The 13,908-nt window shown below is 38.0% G+C and overlaps 1 protein-coding gene across 1 annotated transcript; it reads right to left on the bottom strand.

The window, feature by feature from the left end:
- Positions 1-6,414: 6,414 nt before the first annotated feature.
- On the bottom strand, positions 6,415-13,708 carry LOC133662603 (class I histocompatibility antigen, F10 alpha chain-like). The gene is made up of 8 exons (XM_062066716.1): positions 13,654-13,708; positions 12,472-12,738; positions 12,021-12,299; positions 10,117-10,425; positions 9,841-9,933; positions 9,549-9,658; positions 9,071-9,130; positions 6,415-6,489 (listed from the first exon to the last, which is right to left on the bottom strand). Exons 1-8 carry the CDS (start codon positions 13,706-13,708, stop codon positions 6,415-6,417), a joined length of 1,248 nt encoding a protein of 415 aa, XP_061922700.1.
- Positions 13,709-13,908: the final 200 nt, after the last annotated feature.

Below are 13,908 nucleotides of genomic sequence, written 5' to 3'. Positions count from 1 at the left end.
GACTGACGGAAGTGAGGCTGCCAGTTTGCGCCTACAGCCCCTCCGACCACCACCTACCATTCATCATTCACCAGTGTGAGCGGCACCGGGGGCAAGGGTGAAGTGTCCTGCCCAAGGACACAACCGCAGCGGTTTGGATGTCAAGAGGCGGGGAGCGAACCTGCAACCCTCAGGTTTCTGGCACGGCCGCTCTACCCACTACGCCATACCGTACCGCCCCCAGACTACGCCATACCGCCCCCATAAGCGCCAGAGGGACACAATATTAGGACCAGTACCTACCAGTCAGCAGGACATGCAGCAAGAAGGTGACAACGATGACAACGCAGACGAAAAGGCCGACCGGGACGACGACGACTCTGATCAACTTCTGATTGGCTGGCGTGACGAGGAGAGACGATGGCTCACCTGTGGGGAGATTGAGGCGTTTGAAAGCGTTTTAAAATTGACAGCGGTTTTAAACTTGACAAACAAGTCAATGGCGTTTTAAAATCGTGTTTTTATCATCTTCGTCTTTCAGTAAAGGTAAAACCATTCTTATCTTTTAACCTTTTTGAACAAGTCGTGCATGCTTTTATTTCAAGTGGCCTGGACTACTGCAATGCACTTTATGCTGGCATTAGCCAAAAAGCTCTCTCCCGGTTGCAGTTAGTCCAGAACGCGGCAGCACGACTTTTAACAGGGGCCAGGAAACGCCAGCATATAACCCCAATTCTTCAGAGTTTGCACTGGCTCCCTGTTTATTTTAGAATTGATTTTAAAACCTTGCTGTTTGTTTTTAAAGCTTTACATGGACTGGCACCTCAGTATATCTCGGACCTCATCCAAATTTACACTCCTGCGCGCGCTCTGAGGTCCGAGAGCCAGCTCCAGCTCGTGGTGCCCAAGACCAGACTTAAATCCAGGGGAGACAGAGCCTTCTCTTTCACAATATTATGTCAGACCCACTCGACATCCATTGTTTTCGGTCTTCCCTAGAGAGGGGGGTTACCCACATATGCGGTCCTCTCCAAGGTTTCTCATAGTCATTCACATTGACGTCCCACTGGGGTGAGTTTTCCTTGCCCGTATGTGGGCTCTGTACCGAGGATGTCGTTGTGGCTTGTACAGCCCTTTGAGACACTTGTGATTTCTGTGAGGACTCCATCATCCCGACAAAAACTGTCCACTGTTACCCAAATAACAAGCCCTGGATCACCAGCCAGCTAAAGGTGCTGCTAAATAAAAAGAAGCGAGCCTTCAGATCCGGTGATCGGGACGAGTTGAAGAGGATTCAGTGGCAGCTCAAAGTTAATCTTCAAGAAGGGAAAGATGCCTATAGAAGGAAGCTTGAAGCTAAACTCCAACAAAACAACACTCGTGAGGTTTGGAAGGGTATGAAGGCCATCACAGGCTTCAACAATAAAGCCAAACTGCTGGATGGGGGTGCAGATAGAGCCAACGAGCTGCATTTGTTTTTCAACAGATTTAGCAACGCACCCCTTACTGGCCCTCCCCCCACTACTCCTGTTCTCACATCTCCACCTCCCCCCTCCTTCTCTATTACATAGAGCTATATTAGTCTATTTATACCTGCATTGTCCTTTCCATCATTGTAACTGAGCTACTGTGTTGAACAATTTCCCTTGTGGATCATTAAAGTTTGTCTAAGTCCAAGTCTAAGTCTATTTAGGGCTATATAAATAAACATTCATTGATTGATTGATTGATTCTCTGTGGTCAGCCCTAAGCTCTGGAACACTCTGCCCCTCCATGTTCAAAAGTCTCGTCTTAAGACCCACTTTTATTCTTTGGCTTTTAACACTATGCGAGTTGTGTGGTCCTCTGTCCTCTGTTGTCCTCTGTGTTTTTTGTAGTTTTTTTTCATAAATTTTGATTTCTATTTACTGTTTTAATTGGTTTTTCCCTTTAAAATCGTTTTTAATCATATTTTTATATTGTTTTTATATTGGTTCTATATTGATTTATTTTTTGTTTTTATTCAGTCATTGGTGGAGCTGAGGATAATATTTGATTATTGTTTTTTAATATTGTTTTTAATATTGTTTTTAATATTGTTGTGCAGCACTTTGGAAACATTTTTGTTGTTTAAATGTGCTATATAAATAAAGTGGATTGGATTGGATTGAAAATACAATATAATAACAATACTTACTGCGTCTCTCGGTGAGACAGTGAACGATTGTGGGAGCATATTTCACATCCATTCTCCTCACCTGCACAATAAAAACATATTTAGATATCTGCTAATTTACATTTCTATGAATATAATAGAACTCACATAAAAACAAGAGTGAGCGTCAGTCACGTTGAAGCCAACAGATGTATGCTCTATCTAAAAAAATGAATAAAATCGGTTGCCGTGGTTTATGATGAGGAAATGACGCTGGGTTTAATACGTACCGCGTGGATCACGGCGTGGGTCTCCGGACTGCGGCACACGGCAGAGCCTGGCGACGGCGTACACGTGTGCACGGAGAAAGTGGCGTTGATGTGCGACATTAGTTTTGCCTCTTTGTGATCCACATATTGCACCACAGTCACATCCCACGCTGGAAATAAAGAGCATGAACAGTCGTCGTTCAGCAGGAAAATAAACCACAAACATTTGATCATTCATTATGTAACATAATTATGATAATTGATGTAGCAAGAAAAAGTCCAACCTTGGAATCTCCCGACAAAAGGACAACTGATCCAAGACTGATTGCCTGCACTAAACTAAAACAAAACAATAATATTATTTCATACACTATGATATTACATTGTTTTATCTTATTTTTTTTATTTTAACTCACTTTTATTTGATTCATTGTTTTTTTTAAATCATTTTTAAATTCCTAAATGTATTATTGACTTTTGTTTGAAATTATATGTTTAAATGTGTTTTAGGTTTTGTCTTTATGCTTTCCTACATTTTTACTTGTTTGTGGTGTACAACCTTTTGTTTCTCAACTGTGGCTGTTTTTAAAGGGCTCTACAAATAAAGTAGTATGGTATGGTATGGTATGGTATGGTATGGTATGGTACACTGAGTACATTATAATTTTTTAAATCTGTCCTTTCTAATCCATTTTCTACCGCTTGTTACCCTCGGTGTCTCCAAGCCGCTCAGGCAAATCATATTGTCTAAAAATAAATTTTTCCATCGATAACGTGACATCAAGTGTGCACTCTTTCAGTCAATTAGTGCGCGAGGAATATAGAATATATATAAAAAAGTTTGGGGACCCATAGTTTAGTCTTTTTAATATTTATACAATACTTCATTGAATAATTCTAAATTTTCTAGTGATTTACAATGTCATCATATCATTACATTAAATAACAATTATGTTATAAGCTGACCTCATTTTTTCTTTTAAATTATATTTATGAAATATTTGTAGATTTTGGCACAACCTTTCTTATCTTGAATTGTATTTTTATTCTGTTATATACTAGAGGATTTTAAATGCATTTCCATATTTTAAATGCTTCTGTTAAAATGTATAATATATGAAGTTCATATTTAATAATAGCAATGTTTTATTTATGTTTATTCAATTGAATTATAATAATTATTGTCATTATTATAAAAAATTATTATTTTTTTTTTCCAGAATTGTTTTGTATTTTATTTTTATACTGAATATTGTTTTTTTATTTTATTTGTTTTATTTAGCATGACCTTGCTTTGTTTTTATTATATGTATACAGTATTTGTGGTGTTATAGTATTTATTAATAAGGGTGCTGAAAAAATTAGTTACATATTCGAATCGCAATTCTAATTTATTCTGATTCAGAATCGATTCATCATTTTCAAACATATGCATATATTTTTTTAAGAATCAATGTTTAGGCCATCTCAGTGCCTACTCGCTGCTCGTATACTTTTTATTCGACCCCTTTTGCCGTATTGCTTTTGCACTATCTTGTTTGGCTCATTTATTGTTTATGTTCTTTGTTTTTTGTTTTTCTCTATGCTTTTTAACCTGCACTTTGGTTCAATTTAAAAGTTGTTGTAAACGTGTTATATAAATAAAGTTGACTTGACTTGACTTGACTTGACTTGACTTGACTTGACTTGACTTGACTCAAGTTGAGTCTGTTTGGGTCAGGCAGTTTACCGGGCAGCTAATAGACCTGCATTTAAAATAAACTGCCTTTTTATGACAGCATGTCAATAATAAATCTACAACTGGATACAATCTACGCCCAAATAACTGATTATTTGCCTCCTATTATTAGACTACATCCCAAAAGTGGCAGATTTGATGACAATCCACACCACATAAAAAAGGAAAAGTGGACATATTCAATGTTATCAAGTGCAAAAACATGTTTTTACCACCTATGTTGCACTTCAATCTCCATACGCGGCACTGACATTAGTCAGAGTTGCAGCTTGTCCAACACAACAAAATATAAATAACATATTTATTCATTTATTTATGTTTAGTTGTTTGTTTAATAAGATGGTAAAACATTTATTTAACTACTTTATTAATTCCCAAAGGGAAAATTGTGTGGTTAATCCAATTTGCTGCAAAATAGAAACAGAAGGAAATAAATGTCATTAATATATAAAAGTAATAAAAAGACACAAGAGTACGAAATGTTGTTTCCTGATGAAAAAAATAGTTCATAAAGTAATAAAAGAAAGGTATACAAGTACAAATTGTTTCCTTGCAAATTAATGACAGCGTAATGTAATAAACTTAAATAAGTACCAAGTACAGCCTGAGTGGACCCTCCAATTACACATCTAATTGGTTCTTGAAATGGGTTCGCAATTGGAGAAAATTGTTTTTTGGAACACCCATAATAAATGTTGGAATTATGGATAATGTGTTCCATCTTCGACAAACGTCCCTATTTTAGTAAAAGGAAGTAATATGTGTACACTTTAAACACAATCAAAAATAAATGAGTAAGCACAAAATATGGTAACAAAGTTTTTTTTTTAATTTAAAAACAAATCTACGTTCAGTTACTGTTTAAAGATCGTACTGTTGCACTCTCATCCATTACAAAATTAACTTTAAATAGAAGATCTGTAAAGTTACTCGTGTTATTTTTATACCGACTTCAACAGCAAGTTATGTCATTCCACACTCGAGATCTGACAGCGTTCTGTTGTGTGTCTCACTTAAATCGTTCCCCCTGCAACGATTATAACGCTACTAGCCACTGCTTAATCTGAGAACACAACTCTAAATGTTCTAGCATCAACCACACATTTACTTCATCTTTAACGTTTCATCTTTGACGTAGGGATAATATTATAAAGACATGTTACAGTATTATAACGACATTTAACTTCAGAGGTCCCATGTTCGTGAACGTACCGTGTCTGAAAGGTGATTGGTGGAGAATGAGGAAGTGTTCTGGCTGGGAGGGACTGTCATGTGACTTCAAAGGAGTTCCCCTCATTGGCTGCAGCTGGTGGGTAGCCATCTTCCTGAGGACAAATCATCTCCTGTGTGATTTTAGAAAACCATCATGTCAAGCAAAGTCAGATCGTGGCCAGACGCTTCGAAATATCCACTTCTAGACAACACTGCCAGCGCCTGAAGGCTTTGGGGAACGTTCTGGTGTTCTTAGATTTCAAATTGGTGGAGAAATGGCCGAGTTTGAGCGAGTTAGAAAGTTCGAATTTTTCATGTTTAGTGGTGACGAGAGAGAGATATTTAACTTTAGACTCAATTAGAGAGAATGGTGACTTGTGTGGCTTTTAGGGCCAGCAAAGGCGAAATGGGACGCACGTTTGCCATAAAAGTTACATTTTCTGAGAGAAGACAATACGTTTTACTGAAACACGTGACACACTGCAGTTGCCGGTTTAAACTTCTCATTGAAAGTGGAGTTAACGGCATTGAAAAATAATGCTGGAGTCCAGCAGAGGGCTATGTTGCACAAATTCACTCAACATTTTTTCAGCCGGAAGATGCACTGAAATGGGACACAAATAAATATATATTTAAATAAGTCATTAAATGTGTCAATACATAATTGGAATTAAATAAATATTTGTTTTATTAAAGTTTTAATAATTTATTTAATGTGTCATTATTACTCGTTTTATTTGTATACCGACTTTAACAGCAAGTTATGTCATTCCACACTCGAGATCCGACAGCGTTGTTGTGTGTCTCACTTAAATAGTTCCCCCTGCAACGTGTTTACTTTAGGACGTTTTTATAACGCTACTGGCCACTGCTAAATCTGAGAACACAACTCTAAATGTTCTACCATCAACCACACATTTACTTCATCTTTAATGTTTCATCTTTGACGTAGGGATAATATTATAAAGACATGTTACAGTATTATAACGACATTTAACTTCAGAGGTCCCATGTTCGTGAACGTACCGTGTCTGAAAGGTGATTGGTGGAGAATGTGGAAGTGTTGTGGCTGGGAGGGACTGTCATGTGACTTCAAAGGAGTTCACCTCATTGGCTGCAGCTGGTGGGTAGCCATCTTCCTCAGGACAAAGCATCTCCTGTGTGATTTTAGAAAACCATCATGTCAAGCAAAGTCAGATCGTGGCCAGACGCTTCGAAATATCCACTTCTAGACAACAATGTCAGCGCCTGAAGCCTTTGGGGAACGTTCTGGTGTTCTTAGATTTCAAATTGGTGGAGAAATGGCCGAGTTTGAGCGAGTTAGAAAGTTCGTATTTTTCATTTTTAGTGGTGACGAGAGGGAGATATTTAACTTTTGACTCAATTAGAGAGAAGGGCGCACGTTTGCCATAAAAGTTACATTTTCTAAGAGAGACAAATATATCTACGTTTTACTGAAACACATGACGCATCATTCACTGCAGTTGCCGGTTTAAACTTCTCATTTAAAGTGGAGTTATCGGCATTGAAAAAAAGACTATGCGGAAACATACTTACTTGGAAGCGTCAGACGAGGGAACAGCGTTCAACAGCATACATACTTTTAACAATCTCCCGACAAAGACCACAGCACACTGCAAAAAGTCAGTGTTCAAAAACAAGAAAAAAAAATACAAAAATGAGGGGTATTTTACTTGAACTAAGCAAAATTATCTGCCAATAGAACAAGAAAATGTGGCTTGTCAGGACTTTCCAAAACAAGTAAAATTAGCTAACCTCAATGAACCCAAAAACACCTTAAAATAAGTATATTCTCACTAATAACAAGTGCACTTTTCTTTGTAGAAAAAAAAGAGACCTTTTTGCCCAATATGTTGAAAAATATTCTTAAATGAAGTAAATGCTAGTGCCATTATCTTGATATAATGATATGCGCATGATTTTTTTTTTTCATGCTTGAAGTAAGAAATTATTACTTTAAAAAAGTAGTTTTATACTTGTGAGTGTTGATGACACAGCTTTGCAACAGTTGATATTCTAGTTTCAAGCATGTTTTACTCAATATAGGTCATCAAATCTCAGCAACAAGCTGTAATATCTTACTGAGATCATTTAGGACCAACACACTTAAAACAAGTAAAACACTCTAACATAAAAATCTGCTTAGTGAGAAGAATTATCTTATCAGACAGAAAATAAGCAAATGTCACCCTTATTTGAGATATTTAATCTTACTTAGATATCAGTTTTTGCAGTGCACCGTAGACTTAAATAGCGACGACTAAACACAGGGAGACAAAATAAAGCTGCTGCAGGACACTCAAAAGGAAGTGGAACTACAAAAAAGGTGTGCAGGACAGGAACTCAACATTAAACATGGAAAAACACTAACAAACCAAAAATAAGGCAAGGCCTGGCGTACACTTTTCTTATTGCACTCAAAGAACAATTGACAATTTTACATATTACATGTAGTCTGCCACAATCTAGAATTAGGTTAGAATAGAATAGAAAGATGTATTGACATTGTATCGAATGCTTCATGATTTATGGTTGCCAATTTTGATCTGTGCTTTAAGACAAATGCAATAATCATGAGTAAATACTGAAAACAATGCTATGGCTGAAAGTACACAGATAAGACATGTGGCAGGTATATAAAACACACATTGATAAAGATAAAACACAAATGAAAAAGTGGGAATTTGTAACATAATTCAGTCAATTCACTTACAAGACGTTAGCAAAGGTGGGCTGTGCAAAACCCCGGAAATGATGTGACAAGCTGACCAATCACGGCTCTTTTTTTTGTCAAACTTTATTTCAACAAAACTATGACACAAATAAAGTCAAACAATCAGAAAATGCAAGTAAACATGTTTTTCAAAATATGTACATGAACATATTTGTTCACTTCAATTTTCCAACAGTCTTTATAAATTGAAGCAAAATAATTCCCCCCAAAAAATGAAACACAAAAAAACATGAAACGTGCAAAGGATAAAAATTTAGGGAAGAAAAAAAAAGAGTCATTACTATGGTTTTTATTTTGTCTTTGATGGAATTTGTCTTTATGTATTTTACAATTTGGGAAGATTTCACAACCTTTTTGTTTTTTTCATCATTAGTGAACGCTGATGCTAAGATAATATTTTTTTTTATGTGCACGTGATCCAGTTTGATCAGTGTCAAAATAAAAGCACATGTTACAAAATAAACCCGGCATTATGCCTGCAGTTGGTCAAGCTGATGGTCTTGTAGTCCATTCCGGTCTTGTGCGGGTCTACAATCTTCGGCAGCTCTTTGGTCTTGCCCGTGGCGGACAACAAACGGAATTTATTGACAGAGATGTGACACAATGTGATATTGATCACAAGCAGCGGTGATTCAAAGAAAGAGGAAATCCTTGTCATGATATCAAGGTGATGAAACGTGAGCCCTGAATGATTTCATAGCAACCAACTTATTTTTCTAATCAAGCCACCAACAGCCAAAGAAGAATCTATGGTATAACAAGAGAAGCAGTCGGATGAAGAAGAAAGCACATCTCCATCTCATCTCCAAGTGTGATGACGTGCCTCAGCCATGGAGACATCTCTCAGTGCACAAAGCATCCTGGAGGAAGAAGATGACTCAGCACATTCCCAACAAACACACATGAATCCAAGTTGAACATCTTCTTCACACAAAGTCCCAAGAACATTTAGAGATGCAAACAGTCCATGTGAGCTAACTCACCGCGTCCCACTCAGCCTTCAGCCGGCATGTTCTCGGGGAGCTCGGCCCCGCCGTGGCGAGCTGTGGGACAAACGCACCGTGAGCCGGTTACTCCCGCTAAGCAAACACCTCACACTGGTGGAGGAAGAACATCCAGAAGGTGCCTCATCACTCACATCAGATCTTTGAGGAGTGACTTAGAAACATCAAGAAGCAGAGTGCTGATCTTCTACTTCCTGACTAAGATACATTCTTGATGAGTCAGCAAACCTGAATGTGCACACTTGATGTCTCATTTGGTCGATCCTCATCATGAGGACTCATGTCAAAAGTTCGATATAAAGTGTGGCGTATTGATGGATGGAAACTCTGTCTTTTATTGTGAAAGTTGGGATTTTCAGGCTAAACTTGTCACAAACGTCTGCATCAGACCTTCATATGAGTGATGCTTCACCACGGCTTTGTTTCTTGCGGCTCAAAGAAAATATGTTTTACTTACGAGCTGGATCGTATTTGGCTGAAATGACAGAGAAACAAAAGGTGAAATGGACTTTTTCCTCACGCCACGCTGTGTTTCTATGTGAGAGTGGGTGCTCTGTCTCTGTGGATCTTTGAGGAGGAGGAGGAGGAAGAAAAAGGAAAAAAAAGAATAAGAAAAAGGGGAAGAAGAAGAAGAAGAAAAAGAAAGTGAAGAATGAAGAGAAAAAGAAAGTGAAGAATGAAAAGAAAAACAAGAAAAGAAGAAGAAAAACAACAATGACAAGTAAAAGAAGGAAATCTGTGTTCCTCACCTTGTCTGTGTCGCCTGACGAGGAAGATGGCCGCCAGGAGGGCCGCCACAGCCACGACCGCCGCCGTGGCACCGATGGCGACGCTCCAGTGGTCTGTTGAGAGCAAAAAGCACAAGTGGAGTGACAAAGCATGAAGAGGAAACCTTCATGACTACTTTGCATGCAGACGTCAAGCGTTGTCATGGTGACATGGATCAATAACGGCGACACGGATCAATAATGGCGACAGGTGGACTTGTGATAGGAAACATCTCCAACTAAATGTGTCTTTCTCACCTTCATGGCTTGCGTTGCTCAGGATGCTTCTTCTCTCCAGCTTGGTGACCAAGTCCTCCTCGACGCCAGACAGCTGGAACACACATTCGTACTTGCCCTCCACGTCGGCCGTCACCTCCACTTTCAGCTCCACCGACATCTGGAAGGTTCCGTCGTGGTTGGGGAGCAGCTCTCCGTGCTCCACGTCCTCGAACATCTGCTCGCCGTCTTTCCTCCAAAACAGGTCGGCTAGGTCGGGGTAGAAACCTGTCGCCATGCAGGTGACCGGAGAGGACGGCGTCTTCTGGAGGAGGAACACCTCTGGAAGCTCTGCACAGGAAGTGATGTCACGTGTGGACAGAAGACAACGTGGAGAGAAGGTGTGAACGGAGGTGAAGATGGAGAGAAGGTGTGAACGGAGGTGAAGACAGAGACAAGGTGTGAACGGAGGTAAAGATAAAAAGAAAAGCACAAAAAGAAGGTAAAATGGAGAGAAGGTGTGAAGGAGGTGAAGATGGAGACAAGGTGTGAACGGAAGTGAAGATGGAGAGAAGGTGTGAACGGAGGTGAAGATGGAGACAAGGTGTGAACGGAGGTAAAGATGAAAAGAAAAGCACAAAAAGAAGGTAAAATGGAGAGAAGGTGTGAAGGAGGTGAAGATGGAGAGAAGGTGTGAACGGAGGTGAAGATGAAGAGAAGTTGTAAACGGAGGTAAAGATGGAGGGATGGTGTGAACGGAGGTGAAGATGGATGGAAGGTGTGACGGAGGTGAAGATGGAGAGAAGGTGTGAACGGAGGTGAAGATGGAGAAAGGGTGAGAATAAAGGTTAAGATGGAGAGAAAGAAGAGAATACAGGTAAATATGGAAAGAAAGAGAATGAAGGTAAAGATGGAGAGAATGTGAGCATACAGATGGAGAGAAAAAAGAGAATGAAGGTGAAGGTGGAGAGACAAAATAAAGAATGAAGGGGAAAAGAGAGGATGAAGGTAAAGATGGAGAGAAGGTGTGAGCGGAGGTAAAGATGGAAAGAAAGAAGAATGAAGGTAAAGATTGCGAGAAGAAAGAGAATGAAAGAAAAGATGAGAGAAAAAAGAGAATGAAAGTAAAGATGGAGAGAAGGTGAGAATGAAAGTACAGATGGAAAGAAAGAAGAGAATAAAGGTAAAGATTGAGAAAAAAAAGAATGAAAGTAAAGATGGAGAAAAATAGAGAATGAAGGTAAAGATGTAAATAAAGAAGAGAATGAAGGTAAAGATGGAAAGAAAGAAGAGAATAAAGGTAAAGATTAAGAGAATTAAGGTAAATATGGAAAGAAAGAAGAGAATAAAGGTAAAGATGGAGAGAAAGAAGAGAATGAAGGTAAAGATGGAGAGAAAGAAGAGAATGGAGGTAAAGATGGAGAGAAAGTGAGAAAGAATGAAGGGGAAAAGAGAGGATGAAGGTAAAGACGGAGAGAAGGTGTGAGCGGAGGTAAAGATGGAAAGAAAGAAGAATGAAGGTAAAGATTGCAAGAAGAAAGAGAATGAAAGAAAAGATGAGAGAAAAAAAGAGAATGAAAGTAAAGATGGAGAGAAGGTGAGAATGAAAGTACAGATGGAAAGAAAGAAGACAATAAAGGTAAAGATTGAGAAAAAAATAATGAAAGTAAAGATGGAGAAAAATAGAGAATGAAGGTAAAGATGGAAATAAAGAAGAGAATGAAGGTAAAGATGGAAAGAAAGAAGAGAATAAAGGTAAAGATTAAGGGAATTAAGGTACAGATGGAAAGAAAGAAGAGAATAAAGGTAAAGATGGAGAGAAAGAAGAGAATGAAGGTAAAGATGGAGAGAAAGTGAGAAAGAGAAAAGTATAAAGAGACAGAGTGTAATGTCAGTGATGTTCCTATAGGGGGCGTAAAAGGTGAAATTACAAGGTGTGTTCCTACCTGTTCTCATTAGGACCTCCTTGCCATACTTCACATACTTCTTCAAGTAAGAAGGACATAGCTCAGTGTAGTAATACTTATTGTAGTCTAGTGTAAGTATGTCCTGGTCCCACTTGAGTTTGGTGGGGAAAGCTTGTTGTTTTGCTGCAGTATATGTCCATGTCTTCATGTCCAACGATATGAAATCTTCTCCATCATAACCATACTGATCCCAACCTTTAACTTCATCAGTCTCATCATTCCATTCACATCCATACATCCTCTGGACAATGTGAACACCTGAGAGACACAAAGTATTGTAAAGCAGAGTGAAACACACACAATGTGTTTTATGTAGAATATTATGGGATGGACAGAGACAAGTGTCAGTGCAGTAATGTGTGTTTTTACTACAGTATAAAAAGAGTACTTCAAATATATTTGAATAGTAGAAAGTTCAAGATAAACAAACCTCCAGTTTGGTTGAAACGCTTCTTAAGAATTTCAATGCTGACTTTGTAGACTTGCTCCTGAACAACCCAGATCTCTGTGTTTCTCTGCCAGTAGTTTGGATTCTCTTCTGTGATTTGGTTCATCCAGTCCTGTTTGGCTTCTGCTTTCCTGCTCTCGCTGTCATAGTGAACCACCTGGACTTCATCAACATAAGCAACCATCACAAACTCTGGGAAGTTTGGAACTTGAGAGGACGAAGTGTAGAAATACTTCAGCGTGTGAATCACTGAAAGAAGAGCAACTTTTTATTATTTTGTGTCATGTTCAACAATCTTGCAGTGTGAATATTTGATGTCATTCAGTCTTCAGTCGGGTCTTAAAGTGAACATCAAACACTGCCAGACATCACAGTCTACAGTCACATGGTGTCTATGAAAAATACAACACAATAATAATATTACTAACATTTATTTTAATAAGCCATCTGTTGACAGTTTGTACATTTTGAAAATAAACATATTTTTTTTCTCCAATGGAGGATGAATAATGTCAAGTACAAACGTGTAGACGCCCAAAGTTGTACACACCCTCAACACACAGACTAATAACTACTTTCATTTCTCAATAAATATTTTACATTTATGTCACAGGAGGTTAAATAAATTGTTTAACCTTTAATAACAAGTTTGTATTTTTCAAAATTATTTGTGTATATCTAAACATTTGTTTAGGCATTTTGTTTGTCCTAATTAAAAGAAAAGACATCAATTATTTTCACATCATTTGTATGAGCTTTTTTGGTGGGAAATGATATGTTCAATAAATCCCATTCAAAGTTTAAACAAATTATAAAACACTAAAATAATATTGATGTATTTCAGGAGAATTTCCTCAGTTACAGTTAAACTAAAGATGACAGGAAAGTGAGTGAATTTGTTCAAGTTGAACAACAATGAAGATGAAAACAATGACGTTATTCTTGTTATCTCAAAGTAAAAAATGTTAGGATTAAAAATAAATGACATATTTATTTACAAAATATAACCTGTTTCAAATGAATCATGATAAGGTAATAATAAGCTTGATTAAGATAAGAACGAGTATAATTAATAAGTAGAAACTCACAGAATAAGTGGAGGCACAAAGAGGATTTATGAATAATGTTTATAAATGTATTTTTTTTTTAAAAAGGAGGACTTACCAGGCGCCCCGCTGTGCATTTGCACGACCAGAAGACAGAATAAAAACAAGTTCATGATGTCAGCACAAAATAAAAAGATGTTTTCCACTTTTAATCCCGCAGAGAAAGACAAACTGACTAACAACCAGGAAACACCAACAAGGAAGTGTCGAGGCACTTTTAAGAATGCGCCACCTGAGCCAATGAGGAGTCAGCATTCTGTGACGTCAACGTTGATAGAGAGCGCCCCTTGTGGCCATGTTAGGTAAATGCTTG

Source organism: Entelurus aequoreus, linkage group LG12, assembly GCF_033978785.1.
Source record: "Entelurus aequoreus isolate RoL-2023_Sb linkage group LG12, RoL_Eaeq_v1.1, whole genome shotgun sequence".
NCBI classification, from domain to species: domain Eukaryota; kingdom Metazoa; phylum Chordata; class Actinopteri; order Syngnathiformes; family Syngnathidae; genus Entelurus; species Entelurus aequoreus.
The sequence above is the reverse complement of the archived record's forward strand: the minus strand, read 5'-3'. Positions and strand labels throughout refer to the sequence as shown.